The sequence below is a fragment of the Struthio camelus genome, chromosome 1 (genome assembly GCF_040807025.1).
Source record: "Struthio camelus isolate bStrCam1 chromosome 1, bStrCam1.hap1, whole genome shotgun sequence".
Lineage (NCBI taxonomy): Eukaryota > Metazoa > Chordata > Aves > Struthioniformes > Struthionidae > Struthio > Struthio camelus.
In genome coordinates, this window is record NC_090942.1 from 124,613,144 (window position 1) to 124,631,101 (window position 17,958).

General features: G+C 44.8%; 1 protein-coding gene across 2 annotated transcripts in view; it reads right to left on the reverse strand.

Moving 5' to 3' along the window:
* C2CD2 (C2 calcium dependent domain containing 2) overlaps window positions 1–12,840 on the reverse strand; it is a 39,314-nt gene extending 26,474 nt beyond the window's left edge. Inside the window, exons 1-3 of one of the 2 annotated variants that reach the window (XM_068914798.1) lie at window positions 12,429–12,840; window positions 10,142–10,240; window positions 112–231 (exon numbers count right to left, since the gene is read on the reverse strand). In XM_068914798.1, the coding sequence (XP_068770899.1) occupies window positions 112–231; window positions 10,142–10,240; window positions 12,429–12,704 (495 nt within the window). In that variant the 5' untranslated portion in view covers window positions 12,705–12,840. The remainder of the gene's footprint in view (window positions 1–111; window positions 232–10,141; window positions 10,241–12,428) is intronic. The other variant, XM_068914790.1, reaches the window with a different exon arrangement.
* Window positions 12,841–17,958: the final 5,118 nt, after the last annotated feature.

The following is a 17,958-nucleotide window of genomic DNA, read 5'->3' on the forward strand; positions in this document are numbered from 1 at the left end:
TGCATTTGGCAAACAGGTGGTGAAAACTTGAAACCACCTTTCAGATGTTGCAGCTTAGGCACGGGACTAGATGCAACAACAACAAAGAGAGAATTATAGATAACACTTTACCTGCAAGTGAAGCGGAGACAGTTTCACACTGTATGACTGACTTCCTGCAGTGGTGGGTGAAGTATGTGAGACATTGACAACAAATGTAATGTAATCTCCCACAACATTACAAGAAACAACCTAAAGAAAGGAAGAGGGGGGAGATAAAGAAAGGGAGAAAGCAATTTAGTCATTAGAAGAATGTATGGGGAGGGTAAGAAAGGAACTAAGAAGGACTTTAAGCTACCAGAATTAAGCTAAATTACGTAAATGGAAGATTTCCAGGCACTCTGATGAACATCCTTACCTCCTTCCATAAACTCAGTTCTGAAAATGGTATATCACATTTTCACTTCTGGACACAGAACTTGTAATGCCCAGCAATTTTAGTATTTTCCAGAACTCCTTTCGTATCGTTATCTAATACGTAACGCACAAACATGCACACACACACATATATATATATAAAATCAAAAGCTTTGAACTTCAAAAGAAGTTCATTCCTCTTTCTCTCCTGCTCCAGACTAAGCATCTTATCACAGGATAGCTGGTTTTACTTGACATTAATTTCTGAGCCAAAAAAATAAACTAAATAAGATTGCTTTTAGTGGTATCCCACAAATAGGAAACTTTGCCAGAACACTGCTGCTGCAAAGAAGAGGATTTTGGTTGAGTAATCCAATTCCCAACAGGGTGGGGAGGGAGAGGAGCCTTTTAAAGGCTATTCAAGTCTCTGATTAAACCAGGAAAGGCACTGAAATTTGGTAATGAAGCTAAATTCAAGACAAGCTTGTATGCCACTTAACTGCAATATACTTCATTAAGTACACTCCCTCACTTCTCAAAGCAGTAATTTAACTTATTATCAAGCTAAGCTTACAAATACAGAATCGTTTTTACTCCTGCTCCTCTGCAAACCAACTTAGGTTCCAGAACTGCTGTTCAAAATTCAAAAAATGTACATAAAGCATCTTGCAGCACAGGAAAGTCCCATATAGAGAAGAGAGAATCATTCATTAAGGCCACAGAGAGAAGTTCACTTCGCAAACAGCTCTGCTGGTTGCAGACAGCTGCTTGCCACTGTTGTTCCTCTGTGGCTACTGTCCCCACAGCTTCAACATCGGAAAGGATAGCGTGAGTGTTCCTTAAATTGATTCAAGCAAAGTTAACCAGATTAACGCAATGCATAGACAAATAATTCACTGCAAGATTTGTTTGACAGAAACTCTGCATATATGCTATTAAATTATGTTTGTGTGCTTTACTGCTTCACTTATGGGCATTGAAATTGAAGTTGAAGGCTTTAAAATGAATCATGTACCTTCTGGAAGATCTTTATCAGTCTTTCCTTACATATATTTCATCTCCCAAGGCTCTATAGAACATATTATAAGAATCACCAGAGCATTATCAAGAGCTTCAGAGCGCATCCATTAAGGTAGGGACTTAATTACAAAGGAGCAGGAAAGAGAGGTGGGGGCAGGAACCAAATAAAAATCCCAACCACATCCACAAGCAGCAAGATTTGCCTTTTCAGGTTTATGTCTTTGGCTGAGGATAGTCTGGAAGTGGAAAAACCCATTTCCCTCATTACTTCCCTTCTCCCAAATCTAATTCCTTCAGAACTAATTTATTTTCCTTACTCCCACACAATCAACATGAACAGCCAGTATGATGAAGTAACAGAAACCTAGAAAATCCTACGTCCCTCCCTCCCCATTTTAAATAAAATAGCTGTGGTCTTTAGGCACAGAGGTCTGCTGATTTTGAATTCAGTCAGAAAAAGGAATCGGTTCCACGTTTGCTGGTAGAAAATAATACATCTTTATATCAGGTGACCCCCTTCATTCTGGGAGCAGCAAGATGATTCACAGAATAGGAATATGAGAAAAATAGAATTCTGGGCTAAAATTATAAGAGAAAGAGGCTCTGTTTTCATCTAGGACAGTGTTACAAGTGGTGGGAAGCTGATTAAAAAGAGACCACAACTGCCGCTTCCCTTTCTAAGTGACATTCCTTTAGAAGTGTATTTTGATAGACCAGAGGAGAAATAAACAGGCCATTTGCACCAGAACAGTAACATGAAGGAAAAAACCTGAAGCTTCCTGTGCTATGCTCCCCTTCCTCCCTGCCCTCATCCAACCTGCTTCCTCATATTCTTCTTCTCTGAACAGATGAAGAGCAATTACCAACTAAATGCACCTCGACTCACTCCTGTGAGAGAAAAAATGCATTTGTCAGCAAGAGAGGGGAGGGTCTGGCAGACAAGCACCCCCTTTCTGGTAGAAAGGGGAGGGGAAGAGGAAGTATAGATGTTCATAAGAAACATCTGAACTAAGAGTTGCTCTTCAGCCTCATTTATCTTCCTCATCTCTCTCTCCCACCTCTCCATCCCAAGGACATCCTTAGTCATCGACGCTTCATGTTTTAACAGAGTCTAAGAAACCTGTCATTTCCATCACAAACTGCTTGTGCAAAATTAAACCCTTGCACCACTGCACAGCAGCTCCGGCTGACTAATTCTGGACTCCCAGCGGGGTTATGCCTCAGTCCTTCTTTATATCTTACATCTGGACAAGCGAGACTTCCCGAGGTAGAGGGGAGAGGGTGTGGTGAAGCAGCAACACAAAAGAAACCAGGACTCTTCCACCACTAAGACCAAGAAGTTTACTGCCTTCAGCTTCCCTTAGCTCCAGCATCCCCACATTGCCTCCTGCTGCATGAATGGCCCCCCACCAGCACCTTTGTGCGCCCCCAGGTTGCTCCACACCGCCTTGATTCACAAGCACGTCCTCGGGTGGCTTCATTGGCAAGGCTGCCACCTCTTCCTCCTCCTCCTCCTCCTCCTCTTCAGCTGTCAACCCTCCCCATGATCAACACACTTTGGGCACTTTATCACACCCACACCAGGGCTATTCTTGCTATTTGACTTGCTCAGCACTTTCCAACCTCCCCCCTCACTTGCCTCTGCTTTTCGGCCACTATCCCTGACTGCAATAGCCCCAGACTTAGGCAGAACGCCTTGGATTTGGCTCTGTTTTGTATTTGTTTGACGCTGGTACCCAGATCTACTGAGGTGCATAACACTTCTACACATCTTGCCTATATGTATCTAAAATCATTAGTATAACTATCCTGAAAAAATAGGTTACAGATAAATAACTATGGGAATTAACAAGACTGAAAAAGCATTACAGTTGGAATAAGGTAAAAATATGATACTTTACTAAGATATCTAGATTTAGATACCAGTCTAAATCTGGGTACTCGCAACTATTTAAGTCTTTTTTTTTTCTTCCCCTTGCATACCTCCACTTCTCTTTCCTTCTCTGTTCCTTGGAACAGGGCTGTAAAATTTCTATTTTTTTTCCTTCCTGAAGAAGCAGCAAAAGTTACTTCAGTTCACAAAGAGAATCAAGATGCCTCTGCTTGTCACACTTGGTGCCTTTTTGCCTTGACAAGTTTCAATTTAGGTACTGGCACCATGTAAATTCATGCTTTACACACAGCCTTTTTGTTATTTTGAATAGTCTTTCTCCCTCACCTCCCCATGTAAGCAAATAGATTCACTCCAGCAGTAAAGTGAATGGTAAATGGCCATGATGTAAGCAGGAAACGTTTATAGTCCTATACAGAAAGTTCTTCTTCATCTCCCCCCAAGCCATGATCATATCAAAGTGCATGTGTAAAACTCGCAGCACTGCAGGCCTTGATTGCTTTCTTTCTGCAAAGGAATTAATCTTACTGCACATAGCAGTTATTTCCAGACAGAGTTACTCGAGGTTCAGAAATATTTATCAATAGAAAAAATAATAAAAATCTTTAAAAAATTTGCACAAGAAAACAAGCATACCATAAAGCAGCCACACAGTGAAAGCTGCCATAAACTCAGCTGTAGGGACCAGCATACAATCAGATGTAGGATCCCCAGGATTTCCAATTTTTTTTGGAGTACTACTCTGAGAAAGAGAAGGCTCTCTTTTTGGCACAGAAAACTTACCTTGTAAACCGCCACACAGACCGTTTGTGTGCTAAGCTTAAAACCTCACCATAAGAAAATTTTCCACTCAGAAACTTCTCTTTACACAGACACGATACCCAGCTGTTCAGAAAGAGAGTTATATTGTCTTCCTTGGTTACCAGAACCTAGGTATTACTTCTTGTGAGGCTTTCTGCAGCTTCTGCACCATTCCTTCTTTACTCAGGCAGTTTACCAAATTACAAAGACAAATTCAAGCAGAGAAGACAAATGCAGAGTCTAACCCAGGCACAGCTAGGGGCAGATTTTTAGAAGCCTGTATCAAAGCAAGTTTGCCTGTAATTATAATGAGACAACCTCAGAGCCAATTTTCCAAGATGACGATAAACACAAGGGTGAAGGCAGGACGAGTGATGGAACGAGTGCATGAAAGAAGAAACTTCCACGTGCACCAGAAGTAAGACAAAAACTGATAGAACAAGTGAATTTATCTACTCTTCTGAGACTGACAGACATACAAATTCAAACCAGGGAAGAAAAGGGAGGCCAGTAGAGGAGAAAGGAAGGGAGAGAAGGAAGAAGGGAGAGAGAAAAAAAAAAAACGCCAGGGAATACAAGCAAACAGGACAGCAAAAATTTTTAATCAGCCTATCAAGTCAAGTGAGCATCAAACGGTAGGAGGACAAGAAACAGTACTCATATTTTAAAAGGGGAAAAATAACTAGCAGAAATATTGGTCTGTTGGCTCGGCCTCATAAACACACAAGTGTTTACAACCAATTTGGAAGAAAGTGTAGCTGAAGACAGAGACAAATGGAAGATAATGACACGTAAGAGAGGTTTGCCGGTTTGCGCCACAGTAACTCGGAGTGAGATTCACTTGCCTAGACACAGGCATATATTACCATAAAGGCTGCCTAAGGTATCCCAGACATTTGCACAGGGCAGGTAGATGTGACCGAGAAGCTCTAGGAGGCCCTCACACTGCAGCTATAGCTAGGCAGAATATGTGACAGCACCAAAACCAGCATTATCTCAGTTTAAACAGATCCCAACCCTGACATCTCTCTTTGACAAGACACTCAGTTCTTAAGGAGGTCATCAGGTTGTTTTGCCTATTTTAGCATGTCTTCCTATAGGTTACCCCATTGATAATTAAACTTGTACTCGTTCCCATTTTCAGGTGAATTGGGATGTGTCTGAAAGGGGAAGGGAAAGCAGACGAGCTGAGAGGTGAAAGCTACTAACCCAGAAGCAAGTTACAAGGGAGCTTGTCAGCTGACTCCATTACATGGTTTTGTCCAAAAGTCTTCAGTATAAATCTACCAAAGTGTGACGCTAAGGAAAAGAAAGCTGGGAAGCAGCAATATACAAGAAGTTTAGGACATCACACGGAAATGCTGAAAAACCTTGAAGACTAGAAGGAACGCAATTCATAATACAAAGTGCATCTACATGAGGATTAATAAACACTACTATAAAGGGGAGCTTATCACTAGGAGAATGACAAAGGAAGAAAAACCTGGATGTATTAAGTCAATCACAGAATGATGTAGCCATCAAAGAGGCAGATTGGAATTTAAAACACATGAAGAAAGTACTTTCAGAAACACAAAACCCCAGTAATTTCAAAGCATGATAAGACCTCATCTGTAGTGCTGTGTGTCACTTAGACATCAAGTTCAAGAAAAATGAATTTAAGTAGAACTAGTGTGGAGACGAACGCACAAGAGTTACTTATAAGGCAAGCCCACCCTATAAAAGGAGGTTTAAGGAACAACTTATTTAGCTAAGCTAAACAAAAGCTGAAAGGAAATAGGATTCCTTCAGGATGTATTTACCGACAGCAAGCACCAGGGAAGAAAAGAAAACACATTAGGGATAAAGGATGATATTAGCAGAGATAATAGAGGAGATTAAAAAAAAAAAAAAAAGAAAGTATTGTGTTCCTTGATTTCATTTAGGCTTGAAAAAGACAGTCATTAGAGCAGCAAAGCTCTGGAACAGTTTTTGAAGCAGAAGAGGGAGTTACAGGACAGAAGAAACCGCACCTGACGGTCAGGAAGCTTCACTCAAAAAAAAAAATGCCTGAAATGGCATGGCTCAAAAATAAACAGAAACAAACACACGTACATAACTAGGAATGAATCCCAGTTAGTACCGTAGTGTTCAAGATGAGAGCCATCTTTCCTGGGGCTCAAAATAGCCTTTGCTTCACAGTGTCTTTACCTGCAACATAAGTGGAACTAGAAGGCCAAACTCCCCAGTGTGACACTAACATAGGCTGCCAGTTCACAGCAGGGTGACTGGAAAAGAAGTAATGGAGATGAAGCTGCAATAGCCAGGTGGCTGAATAAGGCCTTCTCAGGCATGCTGCACAGCCCACCTGAAAACGGTACCTCTCATGAGCCTACAAAATAGCCCTCTTTTCTCTCTGCTGTTTCCCTCAACAAGATTCATAACACAAAAATCAGCGTGAAGCTTTGATGTTTGTTGGCACCTACAGTGATACAAGATAGTGAATCTCTGAATAGCAACTTATTGTCAACTTATGGAGGCAACGCTGAAGAGTGGGTACTCTTGAGGGTATTTCTCCCCTTTCTATTGAAGCACGAAGCAGGAAAAGGAGGGAGACTTCTGCTGTAGTTTAAAGGTTATAAAACAGACTTGGAAGTTTGCTCTGTCCAAACCTTTCTGTGTGAAGTTCCAGACAAGAGAATCAGTTTTTTGCTGCATGTTTTTTTACTGTCAAGGTCAAAGCCTCTAGAAATAGATTACAGTAATGGAAAGATTGGCAGAATTAGCTAAGAATACTGCTAATGCTTATTAAAGTAAACCAACCAGCAACACACAGTGAAAACAGGCCACTTCATTCTATATATTTAGGCTCCGGACCAAGCCAGTTACAAATCTGGAGTAAAGACTATATATAATAGAGGCTTTGTCAAAAAGTAGTGTGGTGCAGCCACCATCTATAGAGCAACTCAACCACCAGCACCATGGCATGTGCCAAGCTCACAACAAGGAACTTCCCTAATGGTGTTTGCATCACTGCATTGTGGGACTTGCACCACTTTCATACCTTTAAGCTTCTTCAAGGAAAGGACAGTATGTATGTGTATACCTAAGGACTGCACGTGTCAGTGCGTGTCCTCCTTGTGACCAGAACCATCAGTAGTAATATAATAATTACAGTCTGGTTGGCGATCCCATGTTGTTTTTGTGTACGACTGTATGCAAGCGCTCCCAGGTATGAGGCTCATTCCCAGCCCCATGCAGGCTCATCGCCTGGGTGTGCTCCACGACCAAGCATCCAAGAGGACAGAGGACCACCCACAACAAAAGATGCATACCACAGCACTCTACCATCATACACCTGCATTACATTATTACAGATTGCATGCTTACTGCTATTTTGACCTCCCACCTTCAATCCTCTATTTCCTTTTGTGACCACAACTTCTCTGATGCAAGACCTTGAAAACACATATTTGAAATGACATGCAATAAGCCGAGCCCTGGCTGCTGACCAAGGCACCTGTACGCTCTTGCCATAGAGACCACAAGTAAAGAAGCATGCTGAACCGGTTACAGGAACACATCTTGTGCCAGCTGATGCTTCAGGCAAGTGCAGAGCTCTGCGGGATGCTACAACACCGATAAACATGCAGCATATGGTCACAAACTACATTCAGAGCCAGTCTCACCAGTAATGAGTTACACACTCACACCAGAAGTTTGAGTTCGGACAAGGTGCAGAGAGAGATTTCTATTTCACATTAAATTCTCCAGTAATACTTGCAAAGATAAAGCAGTTTGAAAAGTGGAGAAAAAAACTTTAGATCCTTGGCATTACTGGAGCAATATGTCAGAGAGAAAAATTAGTGAGAGGAAAACTCCTGAGGTGGCTAGAGAAAAGCATGCATTTAAGGAGGGAGTGAAAGTAACCACCAGAGTGCCACTCTAAGGTTACTATATACTGAAATCCAAATAAATTATTCAGGTTATACCTTAACTGAAAGAGTAAGAACAATTTAGAAAAATTTTTCCAGCAGCTGTGCACAAAATTATGGAAATGGTTTTGGGACGGTTCAGATCAGCCTAATTTACATAAGCAAAACTGTCAATATCCAATACATTTTAAAATGTGCTTTATATTGGTTTAAGCTGCTGTGAAACCACATTCGATTGTTGGCCACAGTATAATAGCTCAATCAGCGTGCTGAAATGGCTCAACCCAAGGTCAAACAAGCACCAAACACTGCACAAGTGAGGGTGCGGGATCACAAAGCCCCAGGTGGGGGAGAGTAAGAGAATAACCCTAGAGCACCCAGCAGTTAAACTGGCTTAGGCTGCCACAGAGCGAGAAATCACCTGCTTCTACTGCCCGAGCCTACTACTGCCCTGCTTCTACTATCCCAGCCTAACCATGGCAGCACAGATGCTAACTTACCTTGTTGCTATGACAATCAAAATACTTAAGCTAGATTTAAACTACATAAAAGTTAACTTAAGGACTGAACGTAGATGTTGCTGGTGGTATAATGTGACTTCAGAGAAAGCCAGGACCACGGCATCATGCTTCAGTTCTGCTGTGCAGACAAGACCACTGCAGGTTTTAGCCTTGAGACACTGCTGCTTTATGATCCAGTTACGAGCACTGTACTGTGCACACCAACGAAGCCTCACTAACCCCTACTACACTTCGACACTGCTACTCATATAATGGCCAAGGCTACCCAGCACACGGGAACCTCGCAAGTCACCTCATCACCTCACACACATCTCATTTGTAGCCCTACCACATTTCAACAACATTTTAGACAGTGCACTGCGAGACACAGATGTGTTTTTGTGCTGTTACCAGCTCTTATTTGTAGCGGTTCTCCCTCCATTGCTAGCTTTACACATTACACAAAACACTACTTTAAGTCCTGTCAGTCCCCTCTCCCTACAATTCCCCTCACGTTGGCATCTCTTCAGCTGGCACTGAGTAACACTAACACCAACTCTACAGCCCTCCCAACTCCCCTCTCTCTAGCCGGAACTGCTGGAGCAGGGAGCACTGGCAGAAAAAAAGAGAACAAGCGCACAAGCACCTTTACATGCTGGCAGTCTCTAGATACTGGGCACCTGTAGTCAGGGTGTGACTGGTAAGATGTGTATCAGGCAGATAAGCATGCATAGTTTTCAAAGGAATCATAGCAGAGCTGCTTAATATCCAGGTTTGTCTGTCTGTTTTGGATAACAAAGCAAAACTAGAAAAAAGGACCAGGCTAATTTGGTTCAGGTGCCTAAAGCTGAGCGCCAGTTCAGATGTAACAAGGAGTTAAAGTAACGAGGATGAAAACGCAGAAGCTATCATTGCTAATAAGCATACACACATTTTTCCTTCTAATGTATCTGTATATCATTCTAAGAGCCACATTCTGCCTCCTTTTAATATTACATGCATTAAGTATAGAGAAAAACTCATCTCAGGATGTGGTGGGGGTGTTTGTGTGGAAGAATTGAGACAACTCTCTCCTCACCGAATACAGGCCTCAGTAGAGCTGGGACTTCACCCCTAAGACTTTGCACCTGTTCTGCTGATCCTTATCTGGTCCAGATCGATGAAGCAAACCTTGTAATCAGCAAACCAGAAGGCAAGAGGCAGACATAGACACTTTACTGCCCAGAGGAGAAAAGCCCCTTTCCTTCTTCATGAATTCCCTTCCCTGTGCTTCAACAATAGGATGGGGAACCATAAGACTGAAGGCAGGTGGGGGGGGGGTCGAAAGAAGGCTGCTGTAGAAGTTCATTAAAGGCATATATAAAAACTTGACATAACTCTGTTTATTGTTCGTTTGACAGAAGCCCTGTGGCCCAGTCCGTTCATGACTTGCAAAAGAAGTGAGTAAACGCAGAGTTTACGCAGGTTCATTAGAGCGGCAGTCTCTCTTACCAGCCTTGATAAGCTTAGGTCAAGTGTGCAGAAGTATTACAAAATAAAACTCCCCCTGACACTAATGAGTAAAGAAGTTACACTTCCTACTTAAAAGTAACCTGAAACAAAACAAAACTGAAGTTTACCTTCTCTTGTGCTGACTTCACAACACTAACGACTTGTTTGACTGCTAGCTCAAGTGGTTCCCCTGGGTCATTGTCCTCAAATGTAAGCAACTGTGAATCCTAAGAAAGAATAAGAAAAAAAAAGAAGCATTACTTCACTAGGTGATGTAACTATCACTTGAAAACAAGTGATAAAAATTCATTTTCAGTAAAGTTCCTGGAACAACCAGAGACAGAATTGCAAGCATATGTCAAAACTTGTTTATATTAATTGCACTACATCTCACTACATAACACAAGGCAGAGCCTAAAAACCTATACTTAGGACATGAATATAGGCCTCACCATTACTCATCTTTCACTGTAGCAGAGGATCAGGGTACACTGCAGAACGAAGCCTACAAGGAGCGACCGAGTTCAGCGAAATTGCCTTTCTGAAGTAAGGATTGGTAATATGGTAGAGAAGCATTTTTTTTAAAGGCATTTTTAGTTTGGCCTAATAATTGAACTAATACTTAAACAAAGTCACGCGGCTCCAGTAGCCTATGCCAAAACTGAAGAGAACCCAAATACCTGTTGGCAGAGGTGAGAGAAGAAACGCTTCCCCCTTCCCCTCAAATCCAAACTGTTTTTGCAGGGAGGTCACGCTTTCAGGAACACCAGCAATTGCATTTCGCACGTGCTACACACACTCAGTGGCCAGTGCTGCTTTCCCAGTCACCCTAGGTTGTTTTGCTTTGGCCCAGCAGCACACGCACACAGGAATTTCATTAGCTGTGCGATGCTGACATTGTTCTGGGAGCCTGACAGTGGGAGTAACACCAGGCTGCCGTGCCAGGCAGTGAACTCATCCAAAGACAAGGCTCCAGCTGCTTTTTTTGGGAGAGGGTGTGTTTGGGGTGGGGGGGGATGTCTAAGTTGCTCTGGTCTCCCGTTGGGGACAGCCTTCTGCTGTTTGTTTCTAGCTGGTTTCACTTTCTAGCATCTGTTCCCAAATTGTCTTAACTTGCTTTTTTTTTTTTTTTTCCCTCCCCACAAGCAGAAAGCAAACCTCGGTTTCTTAGCACAACGCAGTTTTCTGAACTGCCCGGTGAAATTGAAAAGGCTAAGCAAGGTAATTTTCACTTTTCCTTTTCGCTGCCCTAGTTTCCAGTGCTGCCTGTAAAGTGTTAAACTGCTTTTCTTATCTTGCACACACACATGTTCCCCCAGCTCTTTCTTCTCCTCCGACCTTTCCCCTCCAAATGTAGCAAGAAAGCCCTCTGGCACAGCTGACAAAGGGATTAGTGCTCTCCCGGACCTATACAAGAGGCTGTGCACAAATTTGGTGACTTTAGGTGCACAGCGCTTCCTAGATAGTTTAACCCTGGCTTTTTCCACTGACACAGCAAGTATTCAAATCCTCAGGACCAGGGAATTAGGTTGTCCTGGCCTCACCTAACCTTGCTGCCTCTTAGAGCTGCCTATAGCCTTATAAACCACGGAGCAATATGGCATGTTATGTCCTTTACAAATAGAGAGGAGGAAGGAAAGGGGCCGGCCAAGTTTCCTGCGCTCCTAACCGATCCAGCTGAAAAGCAAACGAACAAAAAAGGAAAACCGCACCATCCCGCAGCCACCTACAGCGGCCTAGCCCTTAAAGAACATATTTATAAAGAGCCAGAGGAGTATATGGGTGAACACGGGAGTTATTTGCCGAATCGCTCGTCCGAGGCCCGGTCTCAGCGGCGAGGGGAGCGGCAAGTTTCCGTTGCCGACCTCCCCCCAGCTCCTGACCAACGTTATCGCCGGCGAGGGGCCGCACAGGTCGCAGCCTTCCCCGCGCACACGCGTGCCGCACTTCGGGCCACCTTTTTCCTATAAATCCCTGCCAAACAGCAGCTAAATATATACATATATGTACACGTATATATTCACACACAGATAAATGTGTATGTATAAATATACACACTTATATATAGACACGCACATAGATATAGATGTATTAATATACGCATAAATTATATGTATGTTTGTAAATAGGGGTATGGGGCGGTGAGAGGAGGGGCGCGAAGGCTGCACCCAAGGCATCCTCAGCTCGTCCCGCCGTGGCCCACCCGGCTGTCACCCCGCCGCGGCCCCCGCCGGGCCGGGCCGGGGGTGCTGCACCAGCCGCCCCCCCCGCCCCCCGCCATTTCCTACCCTCGGCGGCGCCGCCAGGGCCGCGCCCCCGCAGCCACGCGCGCCGCGGCAACGACCCTCCTTGCCACGCGTGTCTCCTCGTAGTCCTCCCCCCCGCCACCGCCTTACTCGGCGCCCCGGCACTCACCGCCCGCGCCGCCGCCTCGGCGCTCAGCGCCGCCACCCAGGCCCGCCGCCACTGCCGCCGCCAGCTGCCCCGCGACAGCGCCCAGCCCAGCACCGAGCCGCCCTCCTCCAGCAGCTCGTCCCGCGGCGCCGCCGCCGCCGGCCGCCGCCTGCTCCGTCGCAGGGCCAGCAGCGCGTACTGCACCAGGTAGACGGCCACGGTGACCAGGGCGGCCACGAAGAGGGCGACCAGCGCGTACCAACCCAGCTCGCCCAGCCAGGCAGCTAGCCACGCCATGGCTGACCATAATGGGAGCCGCGCTCCCGGCCGCCCCCCCCGCCCCAAAACGCCTGCGGCCGCCGCGGACAGCGGCAGCGAGAGCCCGCGCAGGGCCCCAGCCGGCAGCGGCGTCCGGCGCCGCACCCCGCCGCGCCGCGCCCGCCCTCGGCGCAGTCACCGCCCGGCCCGGCCCGGCCCGGCCCGCCCCCGGCCGGTGCTGCGCCGCCGCCCGCCCCCGGCTGCTGCCCCTGCTCGGCGGCGGGCGGAGGCCGCGGGAGAAGGGCGGTCAGGTCTGGTCAGCCCTGCCGAGGGTCCTGCCCGGGTCTCCGCGCTGCTTTTGCCATCGCTCCGGGGGCCCCGCGAAGACCCTCCGGTCTCGGGGCCGCCTTGGTGCCCCCCGGTCCTGCCCCAGAGGAGAGGGGTCGTGGCCTCGGCCGTGACTTCGGGACCGGCGGAGCGGCTGGCATCGTGCGCGGAGCAGGCCTCCGCCGCCGCCGCTCCGGGACGTGCGGGAAGCGAGCCTCGCTCAAACAGTGTTCGGGCCATAGGTGCAAAGCGGCTTCGTGTGCGTGCTGAACAGGCAAAGCGCTTCTCAGAAAAGTCAGCTGCTCTGTTAGCAAGCTCTTTGGGCGGAATGGGATGAGAACCGCTCTTCCAAGGGCGTTCAAAAACGAGGAATTTAAATAGAGACGCTGGGCCAGAAGAGGCTTTCAGAGGCCCAAGAAAGACACCGGTGTCAAGCTAATCGTTTTTATTGTTTTCCATACAACAGAAGGTCTCCCCTTACATCACTGTTACTACTGAGAAACAGCCGCAAGTTAAAAACCCTACAAAAAGGCCCTCACATCTTCGTATTCAACTGAGAGATGCCTGCTTATGGGCATAGTGGGAGCTGGTTAATGAAACGGTCTGACATTTTCATACAAAAGATCGTATAATCCCTCAGTTTGAAAGGCTGAGACGGGCTGGCCTAGTTATGTCATAATTACAAAGCCCAACAGACAGAATTGCCACACTGCCCTCAATAGCAAGCGAATGTTTTATGAAGGCATCCCTTCACCTAACAGAATAAAACTGGCCGGTCTGTGACCATACCAGCCTTTCCACCCATCACAGGATTAGGGGAACACCTAAAGAGATTACTGTGCATTTATTTTACCTTCTACTTCATAGCAGAGGGTAAATGCAGGTTTCCTTTTTCTTTCCTGGTACCTCAGCATCTCCACTTTTTCTCTGCCAGGGACGTCAAACTAACTGGAAGGAGAAAAGGCAGTTCTGTGCTACACTGTGCTCTATGACCTAGAGTGTAAATTCAGAACTGAGTACTTTCTGCAAAACATGAGGGATTACCATTGATATCAGCAGGAGGTTTGCAGAATGATAAAGGGGAGGAAAGTGTCTTTTGATAGTAAATAGAAGTTTCATAAATATTTATTTCTGTCGTGTTCACCTTTAGTAAGTTCCTGTTTGGTTTTTAGAGTGCTACCTTATCAGCTCATCGCTATTTGTATCCTCATTTTTGTTGTCCTGTTCTTTACCTGCTGTTTCTTTCTTCATGCTTTTCTTTACCTGTGGTAGTTCCTAGCCAATGGACCTCACTTGTATATTTTGTTCAATCCAGGCACTAAAATAATAAGCAATTAGGTCACTGAAGTTGGTAGTGAAATGTCATTTTCAGTTCTTGCTCTACTGAGCTTTAGACTATTGCCATTATAGCCTTGAAAGGGCAGAAATAGCCTTCCTTTGGTGGAAACTGGAATTCCAGACCATTTGAGCGTATGCCATGCACCGCAGAGGTAAATAACTAGGGTGCAGCAGTGCCCCAGCTCAGGCACGGGCCCCCGTTCCGAGTTCCTCACTGCCTGGCCGGCGAGCGCTTGTTTGCGCTACCTTTTCAAGCAAATTCACAACTAGAGGTAGAGACAGAAAGAAATGAGACGTGAATATATTCCACTAACCTCTTATTTAATATGGTATTATTATTAATTACTAACACCAGCTCCTCATGTCAGCTAAGTCATCGAGAGGAGGAACAGGTTGTTGCCTGAGAAGTGATTTGATCATTTTCTGTTGTAAAAACATTGCCCCCATTTGCACCTATAAACTGCAGACTCATCAGGGCCAGAACATGCTTTTATCTGCTGTGAGCGCATAAGAATAGCTACTCAGAGGTTAAAGTATTTGCCCAGGACACAGGAAAATCCCATGTTTTGTTCAGTGAGGAGCTCTTCCTTTTTGTCTGGATAGGCAGGAGAGGTGATACCAAGGAGCAAGGTGCGGAGATCTCCAGAGAGCCATGACCGGAACTGTGTTGCCAGGTCAGCGCAGCACCATACATAGGTTAATTGACCCTGCCAAGAGACCGGATTTATTAGCTGGATGCATTCATTTAGAGATCCAATCCAGTATCTTTGCTCAGGGACTTATAACACAGTGCTGCTTTGTAACAAACAAACGCTCCTGTAACTTGTCCTGTGTTTCAATTCCCTACATATTCCATGTAGACAGTTTTTTTTAACTGAGGGGAATTTTGTGGATTAATTAGTGAATATGAAATGGCAAGAAAGAGTAAGAGACTACATTTAAATTGTAAGAACAACTTTCCAAAGCTTTATCAACTGTCTTGTTACTGGAAATCTTTTATGTTTTTACTTCTAAAACATAGCCAAAATATGTGGCAGCTAATACTTAAATTCTTGAATGTGTCCCTGTGAACTTAGAACAGCCACCTCTGAACATTCAGGATCTTATCTGTCACAGTGTAGCTCGGGGGATGTGATTAGTAAGTAAAGTAATTAGTTGTTCGTAATTCTGTGTACTTTGAAGCTGAGAATTGTGATTCCAACTTCCTGCTAGGCTCTGCCATATTACTATAATACTGTAGTATAGCTATAGTACTTCTGTTAAGCAACTTCTGTATTTCCCAAATCCCACCTTTCATTGTATTTAATAAAGAAGATGTACTTATTTAACAAATAAGCACATCTCTCTCAGTGATGGTTACAAAGCAAATTTAAAACATATAAACTGACTGTTATTGATACAGAGTTGATTTTAGATGGATTGTGCAACAAGAGTTATGAATGGGAGTGTCCAGTTTTGGCTCTTTGAAGTATTAATTTTGTTAACAGTTTTACCTTCTGTGTTAGAAAGGCAAGAAGAAAACTGTAGACCACTAGCTTACTGATAGAGCTATCCTAGAAGTGTGAACAGAAACAATAAAATATCTTACCGGTTAGCGAGTGCAGCTGGGTTCATCATGCATCAGAGTTTCAAAGGTGGTCTTTTTTTTTTTTCCCCCAGCAGAACGCAGGCAGAATTTTAGGACTTTGACTGTTTGTCCAGGTTGGTTGCAGGCAGCTGGGACGGCAGCTTGGACTTGGCACAGGGACTGTGGGAATGGGGTATACCTGGATTCTATCCTGACTTAGGCCCAGACACAGCGAGTATGCACTCAGGCATGGGAGCCAGAAAGTGACCTTGAGTCCCACAGTGTAGCTGTAAGCAAAGGGGCAGGATGGGCTCATAGTTATTTAGTCATTTTCATTGTTAAAGCTGTACAGAGAATAAAAAGAAAGCAGCAGGTTCAGTCAGGGCGACGAAATGATCACTTACACAATTACAATGTGCAGAGATAAAATCGGACCAAACCTTTCCCACTAATTCTCTACCTCTGAGCCCTAAGGTATTTCGTTATGCACGTTAAAGAAAGAGAAAGTTAAAAGAAGCCATCCATGCAGTCTCATATGAGGTCTAAAACAAGTACTTTGTCCGAACAGTATAAATGTGTAAGAGGTTCTTATTTTGCCAAACTGCACTTTAGCCAGCCTAGGTTATTCCAGCATCCCAGGTCTCTTTGTGAGATTACCTTTACCTATGAAGTGGACCTTTACCATGTCTTCATTAAAAGATTTTGCTAGCCTGAAAATCAGCTTCAGGTGATACTGCTTCACATGTTTCAGAGACAGCTCTGCCAGCAGAAACAATCTGTTAGTCTTCACACATGAAATGTGACCCTTGGCGTGTTACTTCCCATGCATAGGGGACATTTCCCATTTATATGTAACACTTCAGCTTCTCTCCCACTCTTTTACCTGCTGTGGCAGAGACAGGTAATAGGCACGTCCTTACACTGCTGACTCGGGCACTTGGCAGATCAGCCCAGCGTGTGTGGAGCAGGGGGAGGCATGACTTGGGAGCCAGAAGATGAGCTGCTGCATTTGATCCTGCCCTTCCTTAAACTCTTCAACCTGGGTCTGTTTCTGTCACCCCTTTCTATTGATATGACTTTACATGTGGCCCATCTTGCCTCAGCTGACTCGATGTACCAGAAACTTTGTCCCCTGCCTTGTGACAGCCCTCTGAGAGGAGAGGGATGCAAGGAGGGCCAGCTGGGATCCCCAGAGGAGTCTTGCTGGAAGATGGTCAGCAGACTGACAGCCAAGGAAGTGTCTCTAAATAAGCTTTAATAACTAGGAGGGCTTTAATAACATGGGGGCACAAGGCTATCGCTGGACTAGCTCTTGATCTGAAATAACTTCCCTCCCTCATGTCTTCCAGAGGACACCCTTTTCTCTGTGGTAAAGGAGTCTTGTTCTGTACAAAAGGCTCTGAGATGATGACATCATTAGACCTTCACTTCTACTTCTTGTGGAAAATGAGTAGTTAACACCATAGTGTTTGTATGCATACAAGCACATCACTGTTTCACTCATTCACTTCAGAAGTCTCTTATCATTTTATCATATTATAACTATTTTACTTTTCTGTTTAGGAACACACTTAGGATCCCATCCTCCAGTATCTGGGTAAATAATCAACTTCTAAGTGGTCACAACTTTGTGAAATGAGAAAAGCTAATGAAAGACATTTTATCTGGAGTTGCCGGTCGTTGCTTTTACTTCTGTCTGGTGCTGCAAGTAGGAAAAATATTTTTGAGTGTATTATTTTTTCTATTATGATGACTCCAAAAGTATGTTTACTAGACTTCAGCAAAGTACTGTGAGTTTTCAGAAATGAGATCATGCCAAACAGGCTTCTCTCTATTTTCTTTTTCACTTGCTGGAGCCAGTTACATTCTCTCCACCAGAGAGCGCAAGTAGTACCAGACGCCAGGAGGTCTCAGACTATGCTGATAGTGCCGGGACCGAGAGATGGCTGCACTCGAATAAGCGATCATGCGAGCTGCATTCCTCAAGAATAGGCACTCTCGATCTGATAGGTAATACCGATTAGATAAAATTCCTGCTTATGGGTTAATTTAGGCTCAGAA